The following is a 20,953-nucleotide window of genomic DNA, read 5'->3' as shown; positions in this document are numbered from 1 at the left end:
AAAGTGCCTGAGACTCTTACCTCCAATTACCCACCAGAAAACTGGAGTAGTGTTGTGGCTCAAGTAGTAGAGCACTAGCCTTGAGCTGAAGAGTGGAGAGACAGTGCCCAGGCCCAGAGTTCAAGACCCACAATTGACCAAAAAATAAAATAAACAATTAGAAAATATTTCTACAGGATCAATACCTAGAAACACACAATAGATAAAAAATACTCTTGTTAACTATGAAAGATTACCTAAGTGTTTTAATAAATACCAAATTAAATTTTAAAGTATTTTATTTCAAAAGCACTAAATGCAATATTCTGTAAAAAAAAAAAACTGTACATGTTTTCTAATAATACATCCTCTTAAGTTCTACTAGTCGGATTTAGATTTTAGGTACAACTTGGAAAAGCTTTCAGAAGGCTGAGAGCCAGACCATCACAGTTTGAAGCCAGTCCAGGAAAAAAAAATCCATAAGATTCTATCTTCAAAATAGCGAGCAAAAAGCTGGACTAGATGAATGGCTCAAGTGGTGAAGCACCAACTGAGCAAGCAAGGTGAGTAAGCACAAGGCCAAGAGTTCAAATATAGGTACTGGGAAAATATACACATGTAAACGTGCGAGTGCGCGCCCACACGCGCTCGCACATACACACACACGTCATAAAATTTACAAAACATCATACAGAAAAATAACCTATTATATATATATATTAAAAAATCTGCTGTTATCCATTAGGTGGAAAAGCTCATTAACTACAATGAGGTGGTTTTTTAGCTTTTCTTTAATTGTGCTACATTTATGTTTTACTTTAGTCAGGAGGGACTGTTTTTTAACATTATAGATTTTTTTTATTAACATTAATCTTTTCTGATGTATAAAATCAGTGCTTTAAAAATGTTCTATCCAAAATTTCATACTTCAAAGAGTAACTTATTATTATCATAGTGTACTCTATATGTACTTTGTGACTACAATGAGTTTTTTTCAACAGTCTTTGTAGTTTCAAATCGGATGTGAAAGTCAAAAGGCTATTTACATATTTGTCTTAGCCAAGATATTCCATCTGGTTAATATCAATGAGAATACAATGTCAGACTTCATGATGTTTTTACAAAGTCAAAGCAGGAAAACAATTCAGGAAATTCAGATCCTTTCATTAGATCTTAGGAAACTTCATCAGAATCTGTTGTAGGCCGATAACCAATCAAAGACTCTTTACCCCCATCCACTATCACATCCACAAGCACATGTGGTTTATCGTAGCCAAAAGATGTAGGAGCATTTCTCAGCCTTATGGGCTCTTGTCCTTCTGACTTCACTTCAGCTTTATTATTTGGGAGGAGTTCAGAGTCAGATACAAGGCTGTCAGATCCCATGAGGCCACTGTCATAACCATTTCTGGAGTGATAGGAGTTCGAGGTGAAGCTGCCTGGCTCTGACTGGTTACTATCTGAAGGGGAAGAATTCTCTTTGTTTAATGGAGTCAAAGGGCCACAGGTGGTCAGTTGAGAAATATTTTCTTCAGTAGTGACCACTTCTATTTCACTAGAAGGTTCTCTGTTTCCTGCTGCTCCTGGATTGTCTTCTGTCTGCAGGCCTGGAACCGTTGCTGGAGAGGCCTGCTCTTCGCAGATCACCGTCTCATTTTCTGGTACCAATGGCTGGCATGTGACGAGCGATGTATATTTTGACTCAGGTTTTGTCTCTGAGGTGACATTTCTTACCACAGAGATCTAAAGAGAGAGAAATCAAGTAAAGAAAGTAGATGGTTAAACTTAAATACCTATTCTCAAAACCAGCCAGCCAGCCAGCCACCCACTTACCCACCCAACCAACCAAAGAGGTCTCAAAGTAATGGACCACCAACGGACATACTTAGGATAACATATCTGAACAGGGTAGTGATTTTTTTCTTTTTCTTCTCTATAAAAAGCACTTAAGGTTAAAAACAAATGAAGTCAGTCAATAGTTCACCAACCCAGGTTGCTTTACCTGCATTTCCTTCCACAAGTGGGTGTGCTACATTGCAAAGGGATCACTGTAACTCAGTCTTATCATCTGCCTTGCCATTAAAATGGTCAGTGACATTACTTTTTCATACTGATAATTTAGTTGATAAGCTATAGAATGTGCTGAACCTTTCACATATCTTTTATTTATGAAATTATTTCCTATGAATAAGAGACTGGAATGATAGGGTCAAAGGGCATGGTGTGCTTAAGGCACTCACCATCAAGCTGCGGCTCCTGCACACTTACCTTCCTACCCAGGCTGTGCTATTCTCACTGGCACCAGTCAGTTTTACTAGGAATAGCACTGTTAGACAGTCAGGTTTGTCTTCATTGCTCTACTAAACAGTAAATAACATATTGCAAGGTGACTCTGTGCTTAATAATTAAGCATGCCCATTATCATTCATGTCTGAATTGTCTACTACTGATTCTTCTTACTCCCTGACTTAAAGGTAATCTCTTTTTTATAGCAAATGTCACTATGTTCCTATTATCCTTATCATATTTGATTCAAGCAGTTATCATCCCATTAGCCTTTTTTTTTTTTTTTTTTGGTCAGTTGTGGGGCTTGAACTCTGGGCTTGGGCACTGTCCCTGTGCTCTTCAGCTCAAGGTGAGTGTTCTACCGCTTGAGCCACAGCTCCACTTCTGGTTTTCTAGTGATTTATTGAAGATAAGAGTCTCACAGACTTTTCTGCCTGGGCTGGCTTTGAACCGTGATCCTCAGATCTCAGCCTCCTGAGTAGCTAGGATGACAGGCGTGAGCCACCGGCGCCTGGCTATTTTTTTTTTTTAATCATTTCAAATGACACTGAAATGCTAGATGTTTAAATACTAAATTTCTGTCACAATCTCATTTTTAACCATCTTTCCTATATTCTAGCCTGCATTTGTGCAGATCTTCACAAACCAGACTTTCTGGACTTTGGCTTTATCCTCTAGTGTCCCTAGGTACTTAGATAAACTCCTATTTATTCCTCACAGAAACATAACTCCTGCTCTATAGTAAGCCATAGCCTTTGGCAAAGCTACAACTAACCTCCTACTCCCAAGCTGGATGGGTCCTGACAGGGGCACCTCTAAGCCTTCATCTCTGAACCAATCACACAGTATATTCATCTTTTATTTCCACAAGATTTGAAATTCTTTACTAGGTTTGTCTGTGTTTTTGTTTTTGTTTTGTTCTGTTTTTGACAGTCATGGGGCCTGAACTCTGGGCCTGGACACTGTCCCTCAGCTCTTCAGCTCAAGGCTAGTGCTCTACCACTTGAGCCACAGTACCACTTCCGGCTTTTTTCTGCTTATGTAGTGCTGAGGAATTGACCCCAGGGCCTCATGCATGCAAGGCAAGCACTCTACCACTGAGCCACCTTTCCAACCCGTTTGTCTGTGTTTTTGTGTTAATTTTTTTTTTTAAGGACTTGGTGAGCAGTCAAATATGTAGTTTAGGACATGTGGTAGATTGAGAGATTCTCTTTAATGATCAGTACTATACTAATATTAAATACAATGAGTTCAGCATATCATATCCTTCTCCTAAATGATGTTGAAATCATTCTATTTTATAAGTAAAATTGAAGTCACCAGGCTGGGAATGTGGTTTAGTGGTACAGTGCTCGCCTAGCATGCACGAAGCTCTGGGTTCAATTCCTCAGTACCACATATACAGAAAAAGCCAGAAGTGAAGCCCTGGTTCAAGTGGTAGAGTGCTAGCCTTGAGAAGCCCAGGGATAGCACCTGGGACCTGAGTTCAAGCCCAGGACAGGCAAAAAAAAAAAAAAATCAAAGTCAGGCACTAGAAGCTCAGGCCTGTAATCCTAGCTACTCAGGAGGCTGAGATCTGAGGATCATATTTCAAAGCTGGGCCCCAACACTCTTATCTCCAATGAACCAGAAAACCAGAAGTGGAGCTGTGGCTCAAAGTGGTAGAGTGCTTAGTTTGAGCACAAAAGCTCAGGGACAGCACCCAGACCCTGAGTTCAAGTCCCAGGATCAATGACAACAACAATAACAAAAAGATCAAGTTAACAAGTAACAAGTTAGCATCCATAGCTAAAAGAATATATTTAAATACATTACCAAGGATTTGGGTAACATGATACTTTTTTTCCTAAATAGATTCTTCGTAAGGCAATACACAAGTAATGAGATAATGGCTAAAACCAGAAAGACAGAAACAACTGGAATCCAAACAGAATCTAAAAAAGAAGATAAAATACAACTTAGAATTAAGAAGGAATACTGATATTATCTACCAAAAAATTTTAGCAATGTTCGTTAACAGATTTGCACACTAGTTAATTAAGAAGATCTGAATTTCAAAGAACACCGAAGTAGACAGAACTCTAAGGAAAAAGCTAGACATCTCTCCTAGATTATAATCTGATTTGTGCCAGCTCCACAGGCCTGAAACTTGCTGGGACGACACCATCATGCCTGGTAGAGTGGAAATAGTGTTTCCTTAACAACCTCCTTATAGCCTCAACCTTAGGATATTTCCATTTTTCTCTCAGTCGAAAGGGCAAGGGTATTTAAGTCCTTCTTAGCTGGGTGCTGGTGGCTCACACCTGCAATCCTAGCTACTTAGGAGACTGAGATCTGAAGATCATGGTTTGAAGCCAGCCTAGGATGGAAACTTCAATAAACTTAAAAAAAAAAGCTGAAAGTGGAGCTGTGGCTCAAATGGTAGAGTACTAGCCTTGAGCAAAAAAGCTCAAGGATAGCATTGAGTTCAAGCCCAAGGACCATCTCTGTCTGCCTGTCTCTCTCTCTGTCATACACACACACACACACACACACACACACACACACACACACACACACACACACACACACACACACACACACACACACACACACACAGACCCCACATCATACACAAATTGTGTCAGTGTACATAACTCTTACATAATTTAGTCTTACTCCTCACAATTTTTCTTACCTTTGTTTATTTCAAGATTATAGATTACACATAAAGATTCACAGATGAATATATATACATAGATATACCCACACAAATATGTTTCATAGGAATAAAGTCTCCTGGATTACAAACAAGATATAAAGAATTATTTTATAAATCAGGAGTGTAATTCAGAGACTATACCACTGTGATTACCATTATGCATTTTGCTCTATCATGGCCTTTTCTTTTTTGCAGGGGAATGCTGATACTAGAGATTGAACTCAGGGCCTGGAGATCTTGCTCAGTTTTTTTGGTTACAGCTGGATTGCTCTACTACTTAAGCCACACCTCCAGTATGACTCTTTACTGGTTAACTGGAGATAAGAGTCTCTTAGATTTGTCTGGCTTTGAACTGAGATCCCCAGATCTCAACCTCTAGAATAGCTAGGATTACAGGCATGTCTGGCCTAGTTCTGCTTTTAATGTTCACATTTTTACAGCACAATCTTTATCGTTTTTCCCATAAGTTCTCTCTTCTAAAATTGAATAGGAATCTATATATCATGGACATGTTTGGTCCTCATGGCATCTATCTGTCCCTATAATTTCTATTCCAAAGTTACCTCTTCCAAATAGTAATAGTGCAAGTTACTACTTACTAAAATTTATATCATGCAGTATTTCAAATACCTACAGTATTGGCAAATTTAAGACATCAACATAATGAATTCTAGTACTATGTTAGAAGTCTAGGGTTGAGTGTCTAGTATATAAAGACATGAGAGGGTTTACTGCTCACCAGCTACAGTGCTGCCACCATGTGGCCAGTGTGTTGCTCCATTTTTCATCTAGGCTTTAGAAAAGTTGTATCTAGGGCAGGTGCATTATTTTACAATTTGCTTATTAAGCAGGGCTTCAATTTTCAAAGTGGATAATGGCAATGAACAGAAATGCTCTCTATTGTTTTAATTCACCTATTTGAAATATTTATATAATGGCTGCAAAGTTATTAGTATTAAATCTAGGCTGAAGTTCAGCTTAGATTTCCATTCTTCAAAGATATACTTGTTAAATAAAATTAGAGCTAAAAAAGGAGACAAGCTAATTAATTCCACAGAAATACAAAACATCCTTAGGGTTTAGAAAATTGTAATGCTTAGAACAAAATCAGATAGACCTAAAACTCAAATTACTAAGGAGAACTTGGGGAAACACTTCAAGATACAGGTGATTTTTTTGGGGGCTAGGACCTCAAAAAAAAAACACGCAGGAAACAAGGGCAAAAATAAACAAATGGGATTATATCAAATGAAAAAGATTCCTTACCACAAAGAGACAATTTATATAACAGAAGAAAATAGTTGCCAACTTGTCATCTGACAAAAGGTTCATATAAGAGAATTCAAAACCCTTAATGGGCTGGGAATGTGGCTTAGTGGCAGAGTGCTTGCCTAGCATGCATGAAGCCCTGAGTTCAAGTCCTTAATATCTCGTGAACAGAAAAACCCAGAAGTGGTGCTGTGGCTCAAGTGGTAGAGCACTAGCTATGAGCTCAGAGAGTCTCAGGGTCAGAGCCCAGGCCCTGAGTTCAAGCCCAGGACTGGCAAAAAAAAAAAACAAAACACAAAACAACAACAAGAAAAAAAATCCTTAACAGCAAAAAGTATAAAATGAGCAAATGATTTGAATAGATACTTCTCAAAAGGAGCAAGAGAAACGATCAACAAATACAAGTATGCACTGTAAATTCAGATTGTAAAAGAGAAGTCCTACAACTGTCTGTATTTTCTCCTTGTCTCTAGATGAATAATATGGACCATTTTCTTCTCTCCAAGTCCATGTTCTTCCATCAGTTACTGTAGAATTAAAAGAGCCTGCCTTGATCACAAAGCCACCTATGGAAAGTGCCACATGTGGGCTCTTCAGGGCACACTGGATATCCCAGGCACACGTCTCTGGTGACACCTGAACTTACATAAACTCCTTCTAAAAACCACTGGCCCTATGGCATCCTGGATCAACTTTCCCTATGCAGTCCTCAAATGGGGCCAAGAATTTCCAGACCCCAGGCAGTTACAGGTGCACCCAAGGACTTACCTGTTATACGGCTACTGAAAATGGTAATACAAACTTCTTTTGTCTTCTCAGTTGTTACCGCCCATTCTTTTGAGACTCCTACTGCTGAAATACAATACTCAGACTCCAGTGAGGATATGAGGATGCTGAGTTGGCACAGGGTCTCGTTGCAATTGTCCGCGTGTACATGTTTTGTAATGAGGCTCTACATGGAAAAAGAAAAAACGAATAGAAACACATGGATTCTTTAATCTGCTAAACAAGTAAATAAATAAATCACTTTATTTATCTTGCTTAGTCACCTAAGAAACACACGAAAGTATATCGAGAAATATATATGATATATATTAAGCATGTCTGAAAACAGCTGTGACATCAAATAGTAAGTCCATTTGTTTCTTCAACATAGCTGTACAATGTGTGTCTGCTACCATGTTCTTTATAGGAATAGAAAATTATTGGGTTTTTGTTTGTTTTGTTTTGTGTTTCTGCCGGTCCCGGGGCTTGGACTCAGGATCTGGGCACTGTCTCAGAGCTTTGTTGCACAATGCTAGTGCTCTACCACTTGAGCCACAGTTCCACTTCTGGCTTTTGATGGCTAGTTGGAGATGAGAGCCTCATGGACTTTTCGGCTGGCTTCAAATTGCAAGCCTCAGATTTCAAGCTCCTGAGAAGTGTGAGCCACAGGCACCTGGCTCAGGGTTTTTTGTTTGTTTGTTTTGTTTTTAATAAGAAGAATGCTCTCTGGCAACTGTTGAACCAACCAATATTCATTTGTCCTATTCCTACAGTGCTAATCCAGGATCACCCAGTGAGGCCTAGAGACAAAGGTAGAGTTTTGGCCAAATGTCCTCCCCAGGTCCCACGGTGGTGGTTTTGAGAGGTGCTGTTGTCTTCAGAGGCAGAGCCACCCGTGAGGTTGTTAGGTCCCTGGGGGCATGCCCCTGGAGACTGTGAGACCTTGGTCTTCCTCTCTTCTCTAGTTAGAGATGTAACCATTTGAGTTGGAGGAGCAGCTTACTGCCTGCCTAACGTATGTGAGGCACAGGAAAGAATTGAGATGTAATGATTTCTACTATGATGTGCTACCAGAACTGAGTCAGCCAAGGCACCATGCCTTTGAGCCTGGAAAACTGGCCTAAATAAAGCTTTTCTTTCCATTAATTGTTTCAGGTACTTTGTTGTGGTAACACTGGTAACCACTATGGGTAGTATGTGGGGCCTAACTTCAAATACCTTACAATTCAGTGTAGAGATCAGAAAGAAACGCCAACTGAGAGTATGGAATAGGATCCTACATGAAACTAGGAAATAGCACCCAGACATAGAAAAGGAAATAATATTCATTGCCGGAAATAAAAAAAAAATTCAAAAGGGAGATGGTGCCAAGGAATGGTCAGAGATGGGCCAATAGACAGACAAGGAGGATATTCTCTGAAAGAGTATGGAACTTCTCAGTAGGGTACAGGCATGGAAGACAAGGCTGAAGGGATGCAGGACAGTGGCTAAGGGGATGTGGGACGGTGGCTGGAGAGGACATAAAGGGCCAGATCCCGAGAATCTCCTATGTCATCATTTAGGTATTTTGTAGCTGATGGGATGTGTGGAAAGGTCTTAGGCAGTAGAATATCACAATTAGATCAGCTCTTTGAAAAGACAACTGTGCTAGCAGCCGAGGGGCTACTGGAAGTTCTAACTCAGATGTCACTCTGCTGAGTAAATAGTTCTGTAGGTGCCACATCAAGGATCAAAGTCAAATCCCTCCAATACCCTGCCTTTCCTCATTCTCTGCACCCTCCAACCCACTGTCCTATTGCCCTCCAGTGCCATCTCAGCCCTGTAGGGTCCCTGCACCTGACACGCTTTCCTCACCTATCCTAGGAGTCTCTCCTCTTGACCTCAGCCTTGGCTCCAGTTAACACCTTCCTTGGAGGCCTGTTCTGATCCATTATTATAAACCACGGCCCGCCCTTCTAGTTGAATCACCACCACCACCAGCTGAAATTAGTCTCATCTCCTCAGTGGAGTATACCAATTATAATTATAGTTTAGGCCTTGCTAAATTAGGCCAAAAGAAAAAAAAAAACACAAGTGTATTCATCTGGTCATAAACACCATAGGTGTGTTTTTTCCCCAAATAAGACCTGTCTTATTCTTGCTTAAAGACCCACAAGCATTCTAATTATGAATATTAAATGAACCAACAACTTGGGGGTAGCTATGGAATAATTTCCATTGCACAAGGTGCAACAGAAACACCTACCTTGCTCCCATTCACTCTCAGATACACGGTGTAGTCGAACGTGTAACAAGCGCCTTCGTACATAGCATCATACATAATTCCTTGCACTTCTCCATTTGTAACAATTGAAGGGTGAAATATATCAGTGATGAGCTGGTCTTCCTGCCTTCTGACTTTCAGTGCAGGTGGTCCAATTTCTCCTGGCCGAGAAAAGAATTATAATTAATACCAGTTGTGGACCTTCCCAGTGCATTTCATAAGATTATCCAAATCCATAAACCAATCTACTTTTTCTGTTATGATTCTACTAGAACCACATTTAAACTTCTCCCCAAAGCCTTAGAAGCCATTCTAAATATACCTCAAAAAGAAATGTGTGCTAAATTGCAGACAAGACATTCTCTTATCCAAACCTCTTTTGGCAGTTTAATTTCATTTATAGCTTCAGGGAAATACAATTGGTTATAGTTGGTTTTTAAAAAACACCAAAAGGTAAAAACATAATAATTTAAAAAAAGAAAAACAATTATATTGTACCAACTTAAACAAGAAAAAGAAACCCTTGACATAAAAGAAGCTCTATTAGATGTATGTTCCTTTATCTTTGTTTCTATATATTTAAGAATCTTGGTTTCTGAAAACTGTTTCTTTTTTTTTTTTTTTGGGTCCGGTTGTGGGGCCTAAACTTTGGGCCTGGGCGCTGTCCCTCAGCTCTTCAGCTCAAGTCTAGCACTCTACCACTTGAGCCACAACACCACTTCCGGCTTTTTTTTTCTTTTTTTGCTTATGTGGTGCTGAGGAATCGAACCCAGGGCCTCATGCATGCAAGGCAAGCACTCTACCACTGAGCCACCTTCCCAGCCCCCTAAAAACTGTTTCTGAAAGGCCACTTTAGTCATCTTCTGTCAGTGAAACTCTGTGTCTTCACACACTAGAGTGTGTGGCATAAATTTAGGCTCTGTAAGAGTTCATCAACAGTTTGATCTTTACTGGGAAAGTCAAAATCAGAAATTTAAATATCAGCAAATGATCACTGTGTCTTCGACATCTGCAACTTCGTTGGGAAACCATTTCTCTATGCTTCAAGTATTCACTAGGCACCTACCGTGTGCCAGGCAGATCTAGTTTTCTTGTCAGTGTCTCAGGGCCTAGCATATTTGCTTGAACACAGAGAGTGGGCCCTTGATAAGCATCATTTAGATGGCAGTGTCAGCTGACAAATTCGTGCACTCAGGGGAATAAAAACATCAAGAGGACAAGCAGAGGAAGGACCCGTAGGAGGCTCACAGTGGTGCAATCTGAAAAGCAGAAGCAGAATCAAAGCCGTGGAGATCATGCACGGGGCAGCAGCTGAAGAAACAGCACAGAAGCTGAACCACAAGGAAGTGTAGCTAAAAGAAAAGGCACTGAAGACTAGAAGACCAGCCGAGGGTCAGGCAACCAAAGGGTTCTACCCAGGAGAGAGATGACCGTCAGGGTGAGATGGCAGACATAGCGGAAGGAGTGACAATGAACATTCTGGAGTTGGAGGGACAGTGACATCACAGGTCAAGTATGCCATGGGTAGCTGCTAGAAGAACCAAGACCTAAAAGTCACAGAGTTGCAGATGTGTGTGTGTGTGTGTGTGTGTGTGTGTGTGTGTGTGTGTGAGAGACCCATGGCAAACTCCTGTGTGAATACAAAATGGAAATAAATGACAAGGAAGACAGGGAGGGAAAGGGTATTTGCTAAGTACAACCAGAGAATGGTCATCTATAGGGATTTAAATCGAGTTGACATTTAACGGTTCATAAGTTTCAAAGTGATGGTTGTCTCCTTGTCCTATGTGTGGAGATTGGAATGAAAATAATGATAGATAATGATTCCCTAAATTTTTGCAAATGTCTTAGGCATCATGATCATTTGTAGCAACTGCTAAGCAAAGCAAATGTATGCAGAAGACAAACATCCTCAAAATTAAAATTTATACATGCGTACATTCTACTTACCTTGCTTGCACAGAGTAAATTCATTTGACTCTACATAGGCAGATTCTCTTTGTCCAACCCTTGCTTTAACTCTGGCCCAGAGAGGATATTCTGGTTCATCAACTTGGTTGAAAATAGAACAGCAATGATGAGAGATATTGATGCAGGCATCAATCCATTCTCCATTCCTAAATGACAAACAATAAAGAAACACAAAGGTAACTTAGTTATAGCAGTCATTTGAACCATCTCTTCCTCTCTTTGCTCTTATTCACAGCTTAGAGCTGCTAGAACAAACTAAGCTGAAATAGGATGGAGGAGCCAAAATAGGAAGCCCTTCTCTTTTCAGTTAGAAATACAGGGATCCTTTCTTAGTTCTTTGTGTAATCTTATATTGCTGCTCAAACTGCTAACTTTTGCCTAGCTAGTGTCTATTTATGATGACTTTTGGGTCAGTCTGACATCTCTGCATCGTTTTAGTCTTTTTTGTGAAGGGGGGGGTGCTATTATTGAGGCTTGTGCTTTCATTTGGCTTTTTTTAAAATCATGGTTGGCACTTTACCACTTTAGCTATGCCTCTAGTTCTACCCATTGCTAGTTAATTGATGGTTAATAAAGATAAGTATCTTGTGGATTTGTGTGCCCAGGATGGCTCTGATCCACAATTCTGAGATCTCAGCTACCTGAGTAGTTATGACTATAGGCTTATCCCTGGCTTATCTCCATCATTTTTAAAAGAAATTCTATCATAAAGAAGCCTTCTAGTTATATTATTCTTCCCTGCCTGAAGGTGTAGCTCAATGGTAGAGCTCTGGCCTAATATGCATGAGACTCTGAGTTCAATGCCCACTTCCACAAGTATAGGGCAAATCTACCAAACAAACATAAAACTCCCTAAAACCCAAAAACTCAAGCCTTAGCCTTTCCTTAGCTTAACCATGGCATTTCTCCAAGGGGGAAAAAAAAGATTGAAGTTGTTTTCTTTTTTCCTTTTCTATCCATAACTACATTATTACCTATCCTTGTAGATAGTCAATTTATTGGTTTTTAAGTTTTCACTTGCTATCATTCTTTTATCAAAATTAAGGCATTATCTATGTAAATGTTTCTCTCCATTCCTTTTTACCTCCGAAAGACTACACTATGTATGCTTTATTGACTTAGTTTCTTTTTTTCATTTAACAACATATCCTGGAAGTCACTACATATAAGACCTAGAAATTTTCTTCATGTTTTTGTTTAAAGGTACATAGAATACCATATTGTGATGAGCAGTCACTTGTTCAGTCTATCTCCTAAACATGGGGAATGTCTTTAAAGTGTATTTTTATAAATCATAAGGATAAGTCATAATGTGGGATTATTAGGTCAAAAAGCAAATGCCTGGGAGATGGAAATGTAACTTAGTGGCAACGTGTTTACCTGGAACATGAAAATGCTCTGGGCTTGATCCCTTGCACTGCCAAAATAAACAAATAATACACAAACAAGGGAAACTCATAAAATTTTGGAAGATCCTTCCCAATTCTTTTTTTCAGGCCAGGTCAATTTTGTATCCATGCAAGTCACATATGAGAATGCCTATGTCTCCCATTTTCAAAAGGAGTGTGTTTACATTTTGAATGTCAATCTAGCAAGTAAAATAGAACATATTGTGAAAAAAAATTAGCTGCGCGCCTATCACAGTAATAACAAAACTAATGGATGCAAAAGATATTCATGGATTTATAGAAAGCAGCATGTGCACACACTCATACGCTTTCTCTCACAGATTGTTTACTGAAAGGAATCTGATTGTTTACTGAAAGGAAGCTGTGCGGTGGACATCTGAATAAACACATCACCAATAATGAAACAAGCTCTCTACCATGTTCTCTATAGTGAACACATTGTAGGGAGCTTTACAGAAGTGTTTAACCTCAATCAAACCATGAAGGAAAATATGAAACTAATGCACATTGAAGTCACTCTTCTAGTTTGGGAGTCCTTGAGCTGTAGCTACTTATTCGCAGTCACTTCTAGGAAACGTTCTGAGCCTGGTTTGTGAAGTGGGGGTGGAGGGTAGAATAGTGGAAGTGGTGTGGTGACTGATTAAGATGTATTGTATACAAAAATAGTTATGTTAAAATGAAACAGCCTATATAACTACCTGATGCTACTTTTAAAAGAAAGACAGAGAGACAGAGAGAAAGACAGAGAAACAGAGAGTAACTAGAGAAAGAATCATGGAAGTTAGTGCTATTTTTCTACTTCAGTTTTGACAGGAAGACTAAATAAGAGGCAGGTAGAACAGTATAGAACCAGTTTGAATCCTTAGTATTTCTGGCCATCTACAGGGAGTTCAGAAAGTAGAACACAGCGTTGTGAAATGTGCAAAAATGTAGATAAAGGGAGAATCAAATAGATATTAAAAAAAAACACACTTACCCGTAGTTCTTTACCTGTACGGTAAACACAGGGTTCTGTGTCATGTTCTGGTACTCCCAACACAAGACAGGGTCCATGTTATAAGATTTGATTATCACACTGGCTGGTAAAGGCACTGTAAGAGTAAAATGGACAGTAATAAGAAACTAACATTACCATGAGAAAAACCTTATGAATGTCATATTAATCAAATAGGTTTATTGGAAGAAAAACAAATACTGCAATAAATACTGATATCATTTCAAGTAAGAGTAAATTTCTAGCTCTGATTTGATCATTCCACATTGTGTACATGTCTAAAGGAATCACACTGCATTCTATAAATATATGGAATATATGTATATGTATAATTATTGTGTGCCACCTATAATAAAGAAGAAAAATGCCTATCTGTTCTGCTCTGAATAGTCTGCTGGGAAGTTTTATATATACCTATGGAAGTTATATACATATATAGACTGCATTAAACTTATATGATTTGTCATGTTTAAGGGTCAACTTTTATGTATTGATTCATTTTCAATTGTGAAAACATTGCAAAATAATGGAAATGTAAATACAAGGGCAAATCTGTTGCTGGGGCAATAAACTCCCATTATATTCAAGGTCTATATAAATAAGATTACTGCCTCATACACCAATACTCTTGAATTCACTTAACTTCAGAATGCTTGGTGTGTGACAACACAGATTGCAATCATTGTCCAGAGAAAACCAGCCACAGTGGGGATGGCCAGTTTCACTCTGAAATGCCACCTGGCTCTCAACCCTTCACCACGGAATACTGTGCTGACCCTTAACACCTTCTGTTATGGCAGACGTGTGGAGACTGACTGAAGCAGTCACTGACAACTCCAGTGCCATCAACAGTTAGCTTTCTGGGATGCGAAGGGCTTTTTACAAAACACACTCAATATTTCATTTTGTTTTTTTCTCTTTTAAATCCTGGGCACCCAGCCCAACAGTCCTTTTCATGATTAATTTATCCAGGCTCATATTCTAGACAAGAAATACAAAGAAGCCAGGTGACACCTTCACCATTTCACTTGGAAACCCCCTGAGCTTGTTCACACTGGGCACATTTTCAGCTTTCCAGGACACTGAAGGCAATGGTAATTAACTAAAATTTTCACCTCTACACAAGGATTCCCCCTTCCTCCCTCCACTTTTTTTTTTGGTCTTTTTACAGGGCTGGAGTTTGAACTTGGGACATTATACCAGGGTTAAGTCGGCCCTCTACTTCCTGAGCCATGCCCCTAGTACTTTATGTTTTAGTTATTTTTTTGAACAAGGTCTTTCACTTTTTTTTTTTTTGTCTCAGGCCAACTTTGGACCGTGATTCTCCTATTTGGTCCTCCCATGTCACTTTGATTATAGATATAGACTTAATAAAATAGGATCTTATTAACCTTTTTCCTGGGCTGGTCTCAAACCACTATCCTTCCTATCAATCTCTGCCTGAAAAGTAACTGGGATTACAAATAAGAGCCACCACACCTTGCCCACCACGTCTTTTAAGGCTTTTTATATATTTATGCCCAACTGAAATGACTACATGTATTCAAGTCTAAAATTCTTTTTGAGGAAAAGGCATATAGTAGTCAGTTCAGTCATGGGAAAGGGTACAATAAATAGCACACAATAAGAGATTTATCAAGCCTTAGTTGTATATGTGGTTTTTTGGCCAGTCCTGGGGCTTGACCTCAGAGCTTGGGTACTATCCCTGGGCTTCTTTTGCTCAAGGCTAGAACTCTATCACTTGAGCTGCTTCTGGATTTTTGTTTATGTGGCACTGAGGAATTGAACCCCGGGCTACATGCATGCTAGGCAAGCACTCTTCCACTAAGCCATATTCCCAGCCCCGAAGTTTTAGTTTTCAACGTGAATTGAACTATGCTCTCCATAATTTAAAGTGTAGCATGTTAGTCTAGGATAAGCACTTAAAACATAGTTTTCAAAGCATTCAGGATAGGCAGAAGTTTCCACGAATTACAGCAGGCAGAAATTACTATTAGACGAAGCTTCTGTATATTTATACTGAAAGGTGTAATTGGAGTTTTAACATGATCAAAGAGAAGTCATGTGGTATTAGACATTACTTGCATTGTCTTTGCCAAAACCATGTGCTACACAGACACAGTAGTTTTCTTAAGTTCAAGATTTTCTAATCTGAGGTTTTAAATAGCTCTACATTCAGATTAAAGTAAGGATCACTACAAACTATTATTTATGATGTTTACATTGTGTAAAGAAAAACATATGCAGAAAAAGAAAAAGCGTATTTTATCTATAAAGTTTTTTAAAAAGATCCTGCTGGAATGATTTTTAAACTAAAATAATCTCATAGATTTTTGACATTTCTCGAAAATGCCCAGGTAGTTGTACATAACTTATTGCTTTTGGAAATAAGCTGATAATAAGTTGGCGTAGTATGCAAGCAAATTACCAAGAATAAACTTTACCCGTTTTTTTAAGATCTAATTCCCAAAGCTCCTCCAGACCTCAAAGCTGAGGGTTTAACAAAACCATACAGAGGAGTACCAGCTTCTCAGTACACTCAAATTCATCACAGAAACAAAGGGAAGGGTGTGGTTAGAGCTGTTTTCTTGGAAAGCTGATAAGCCAGAAGAGACAGAACAAGCAGGGCAGTTAATGGACAGGACTACAATGAGGGCTGTGGATCAGTAAAGATGAAGTACCGCCACTGACAGGCTCTGGGAATGTCCCAAAGAGCCAAAAATCAGCAGTCAAAAACAGCTCTGCAGGAAGAGCTACTGAATGCAGGATGGCAGGGGAACCACAGCACAGACACCAAAGAGATAACAATCTCACACAGCACACTTCCTTTGTGTGGCCAGGTGACAGTTAACAGGGTAGTGCCAGGGTGCCACACTATAACCAAAGCAGCTGTTTTGTTTTTGCAGGTTAGCCTGAGGAGTTCACCACACACCTTGACATACAAGTACAAGGACCATAGGAGAGGTGCACACCCACGCAGGAACAGAGCCACAGTGTCTGCAAGACGTCATCTCCCAACCTGCTTACTGACCTGAACATCTTGAGAAATTTTTGTAATAAATTGTGGCTTTCTGGTTTGGGGGGCAGTGTTGGGGAATTGAGTGATGAGTGTTACACAAAGTATATCAAACACTTGGGTTTTCCAGAAACTTAACTATGTCGCTACCTTTTCTTGCTTCCTCTTAGATGGACTTTCAGGTCTACAGTCAAACCCAGTAACACTACAAATGCACAAACATAGGGAGTCCAAGAGCAGGCAACGACAGGACTGGAAGTTTATCCAAGAGCCAGAAGCAGGTGTCACTGAGCCTTTTCCTCCCACACTGGAGATTTTGCATTTAAAATTGAAAGCAGAGGAACACAACAACGTCCAGAGAATAGCACTGAAAACACTAGAGAAATGTACTTCCAAACATTTATATACTGTATAGATATGGTATATCTATCTATATCTATTCCTATATCATGTAGATAGAAATATCTATATGATATATAATTACATAATTCAGAATATATCAGAAGTGAATACTTCTGGATGTATGTTTGCATTATCTGCTCTATTTTGAACTTCCTAAACAAGTAAAATAGAATTAAAAAAAATAATGACAATGCTACACACAATTTTACCCTACACTTCTGATTGAGTTTATAAAATGCTAGCATCCCCAAAGCCATAAATCCTCCTGTAGTAGCCAGCAGGCATGACCGCTGATAGGACAGGTTTGAAGACATGTAAACTTTGTTGTTACAAGGAACATCACACTCTGGAGGAACCTGCAACCAGAAGGAAGAGCATGGTACTGGTTTAACTCTCTGTTCCAGGAACCTGAGTCATTTTTTTTTCTCTTCTCCTACATCCAGGCAGAGTCCTAAATGTCCCCTCATCAAATGGTCCTCCTGTCTCCGATGACATGATCACATCTCATGACTTCAGCACAACCTTCTAATGGGCCCCATGCCATTGCATATACCCTCACAGTATTCTATAAGATGACTGGCCTTTCTACCTAGCACTAGTTCATCTTGCATAAAGTCATTCCCCTTCTGTAAGGGGAAGGAAGGTGGCTGCCCCTTGACTTCAGCCAGGATCAGCCACCTCAATTTTGTTGGCTTGTACCTTTACTTCTTTCAAGAGCACCTTGCCTCTTGCTCTGGGAACTCCTCCACCCTGACCCATCAAAAGCGTGTCTTCTCCTAACCCTGCCTCCTCAACATACACACAGCCGGCAGTATCCAAGCTGGGCAAGTCAGAGCCTTGCCCTGAGATTTTGTTAGGCTGAAAGAAGTTGCAAGATTTTAAGACCCTAAAGCTATCAACAGCTATAATTCCTGCCAAGCAGGGAAAGCTGTCAATACTCAGACCAACAGAAATATGAAATGGTGAGATCCAGCTGTTTGCCTTCCTGCTTCTAGCTTCCTACGACCCAGTTGGCATCTTTAACATTCTCTTCAACTTTTACTTGAGTTTTCTGAGCCAATAAACTCCTCTGGGTCCTCAGCTTAAGACTAGTGCTCTACCACTTGAGCCACAGTGCCACTTCCAGTTTTCTGGTCGTTTATTGGAGATAAGAGTCTCACGGTCTTTCCTGCCCAGGCTGGCTTTGAACTGGCAATCCTCAGAGCTCAGCCTCCTGAGTAGCTAGGATTACAGGCATGAGGCACTGGAGCACAGGCAAATGATGAAACACTTTTTTATCCCATGAGTTCAACACTGTTTTTCACACCTCTGTACACTCAAGTCTCTTCTGCACCTCTGATAAGAAGACCAGGGCCACCTCCGTGAAGCCTTCCCAGACTCCCTTGGAGAGTCAGACATATATATTGTGTCTCCTTGTACCTGGTGCACAAGTCCAGACTCTTCATCACAGCTGTGCTATAAATGGCCCTAGATAGAATGCCAACTGATAGACTGGATAAGAACTTGGACTATGGAGCCAAACCACAACAGCTTCCCACAAGTAGCAAGGAGCCCTTGATCAGTTGGACCCCTTTCTCATCAATACATGGAGACCACCAGGTGACTGTGAAAGGAGATGTGTGAAACATAACAGTGCCCGGGGCCCGCAGCAACTGTTAGCTAGTGTGAAGATCCTTGAATGCAGAGACCATCAACCACAACTGTCTTCTCCGATCCTGTAACCACCTCTGCCTCAGGAATGACTAAGTATTGCTTCGTTGGACTTCTGAAGGAGGGCTGCGTGTGACAGGCGCACCCCAGGGACTTTAGGAAGAAGTCCTGGGTGGGAGGCCCAGCGGGGATCGCCGGGAGTTAAGCAGGTGGGGCCTCACTGGCCTTCCAGCGAAGGCTATTGGGGAACTCAAGTCTACTGCTTTCCCTCCTCCTAATCACCGTTGCCCTCCACTTCAGAGAAACGATCTTCGATCTTCCGCCTGTGTTTGCTAGGAAAAGTCAATAAGCAGATGGAAACAAAGTGCTACGCCCCGAGAAGCGACCCGGGGGTCCCAAGGCCACCATCTAGAGAGTCGCAGAGCAACCCCGGCGAACCGCGGCCTGGCAACACAGCGCCCCGAGGAGCGTCTCCAGGCCACAGCTGGGGCCAGGGCGTCCACGGCGCGCATGGAAAAACACACTGGGAGAGCCCCGTAGGGCCGCGCGGGCCCCGCGTGCGCCGGCGCCGCCCCCCGCAGCCGCCCCGCAGCCGCGCAGCGCAGGTGCGGGATCCAAGGTGAGCTCGGCGGGGGAGACGCGGGGACAACGGCCGGGCCAGGCGGGGCTTCCCGGCCCTGGCGACTCCCGGCCTCCCCCCGCCCCCGTCCCCACCCAGCCGCGGCTCAGCCGCGACACCCTACCGGAGGGCAGCTCGGGATCCTCTTGGCTCCTCGTAGCCCCGCTCCCGGCTTGCACCACTAGAAGCAGGAAAACGACGAGGGGAGTCATGATACCACCGATAACCTATGGGTCCAGCCCGGAGCCACAAAGGGCGACTCGCGGCACGGGCCCCGCGGCCTCCACTCGCGTCACGTCCGCCCACTCTTCCCGACTACCACGCCTGAGGGAGGCCGAGCTTGGGCGGCCGGGCGGGGCGGGGTTGTAAAAGCTGAGCCCCACCCCTGGGGGTGTGGCCATTGTGGGGGCGGGGTCAATAGCCTGACTGGAAGACGTGGAGTGGACGAGATTGGGAGAGGCGGGGCTTGTGGAGCGGGGAAGGCGGGGCTAGGATGGCGAGGCGGGGCGTGGGTGGGACCCTGGGTCTGGGTGGGACCGTGACGGAGACTCCGGGAGCAGCTGGAAACCTGGAGACTGGATTTAGGCCGAGGTAGTGCCGGCGGGGCCCGGGGGGCTGGAGGTAGGGGTTCAAGCGAATAAGTACAGTTTTTCAAGATCCAGGGTACTGGCTGTGAGAGGAACTTGGCTCCGAAGGTTACTTTTTTTCAGCCTGGCACCACGTTCCGCAATTCCTCTTCCTGTTTGTGCCCTAAGGTGGCAAAGCCTGGCCCTCGTCCACGCCCAGACACGTAGCCCAGCCTTCTGGGCGTCCTGGAGCCTGAGGCCTCAGAACCCTCTCTGGAAGGCCAGTGCTGCCGGGGCTGAGACTTTGCTAGTGATCGTCGTGGTTTGAGCACACACCCAGGACCAGAATCGAATGGACTTGGGCCGGGAGAAAGCTTTGTAACAAGGAAATGGCCAGACACGATCCATCCAGCAGCCGCTCATTAAGATCTGCCGTCTCGCCTCTCTGACCACAACTATTATGAGGCTGCATTTCTCCTATTCCACTCCAGCCACTTTGGTCTTCTTGTCTTTACCATGGTGTCCAAATAGGCCTGTGGCTACCTCACTTGCTTCAATTCTCTGCCTAACGTGAGGTCATTTGCAAAACACTGAAATTGCAAGCTAGTCTCCCATCCTCTTGACCAGACTGTATTATCATAGTATTTCTTCATGGTGCTTTTTACAACCTACTCTCACTATAATACTCTCACACACCGATTGATTTTGTTTTCTTTCTATTCTGGAATGTAAACCCCATGGTGCTGAAATCTTTGCTGGCGATCAATTAGTATTTGTTGAATGAAAGAATGTACTATTCCAGTATTTCCAAACCAGCTTTTACATAGAAAAAGCATCCTGTAAAGACATCCTGTACAAATAAAAAGAATTATCACCTAGATAATCTAATTGATATTACTAAATCTCTTAGCTCAATACTTAGCAAACTTTACTGTCCATGGGAACCCTGGGGATCTTCTGAAAAATCAGATTCAGATTCAGTACCTCTGATTCAAGGTGGAGTTAGACATGCTGCCTTCCTCTGACAAAACATTCAAGAAGAGCCAGTGCCCTTGGCTTGGGT

At 41.7% G+C, this 20,953-nt stretch overlaps 1 protein-coding gene across 1 annotated transcript; it reads right to left on the bottom strand.

Moving 5' to 3' along the window:
• Nucleotides 1-260: 260 nt before the first annotated feature.
• Nucleotides 261-19,647, bottom strand: Ifngr1 (interferon gamma receptor 1). Its single transcript, XM_070010883.1, has 7 exons — nucleotides 19,449-19,647; nucleotides 13,620-13,734; nucleotides 11,214-11,380; nucleotides 9,246-9,424; nucleotides 7,004-7,187; nucleotides 4,081-4,199; nucleotides 261-1,722 (listed from the first exon to the last, which is right to left on the bottom strand). The coding sequence occupies exons 1-7, from the start codon at nucleotides 19,534-19,536 to the stop codon at nucleotides 1,153-1,155; spliced, it is 1,422 nt and encodes a 473-aa protein (XP_069866984.1). The 5' UTR covers nucleotides 19,537-19,647; the 3' UTR covers nucleotides 261-1,152.
• Nucleotides 19,648-20,953: the final 1,306 nt, after the last annotated feature.

The sequence above is a fragment of the Dipodomys merriami genome, unplaced genomic scaffold (genome assembly GCF_024711535.1).
Source record: "Dipodomys merriami isolate MVZ:Mamm:240054 unplaced genomic scaffold, mDipMer1.0.p SCAF_8, whole genome shotgun sequence".
In the NCBI taxonomy this organism is placed as follows: Eukaryota; Metazoa; Chordata; class Mammalia; order Rodentia; family Heteromyidae; genus Dipodomys; species Dipodomys merriami.
The sequence above is the reverse complement of the archived record's forward strand: the minus strand, read 5'-3'. Positions and strand labels throughout refer to the sequence as shown.

What these genes read in the sequence shown, in the direction of transcription:
- Ifngr1 (XM_070010883.1), bottom strand. Translation starts at nt 19,536, where the DNA reads ATGACTCCCCTCGTCGTTTTCCTGCTTCTAGTGGTGCAAGCCGGGAGC. An exon ending in GTACAGGTAAAGAACTACGG is followed by an intron (nt 11,381 to 13,619) that starts GTAAGTGTGTTT and finishes TTTGTCATTTAG; the next exon opens with GAATGGAGAATGGATTGATG. An exon ending in TGAGAGTGAATGGGAGCAAG is followed by an intron (nt 7,188 to 9,245) that starts GTAGGTGTTTCT and finishes TTTTCCATGTAG; the next exon opens with AGCCTCATTACAAAACATGT.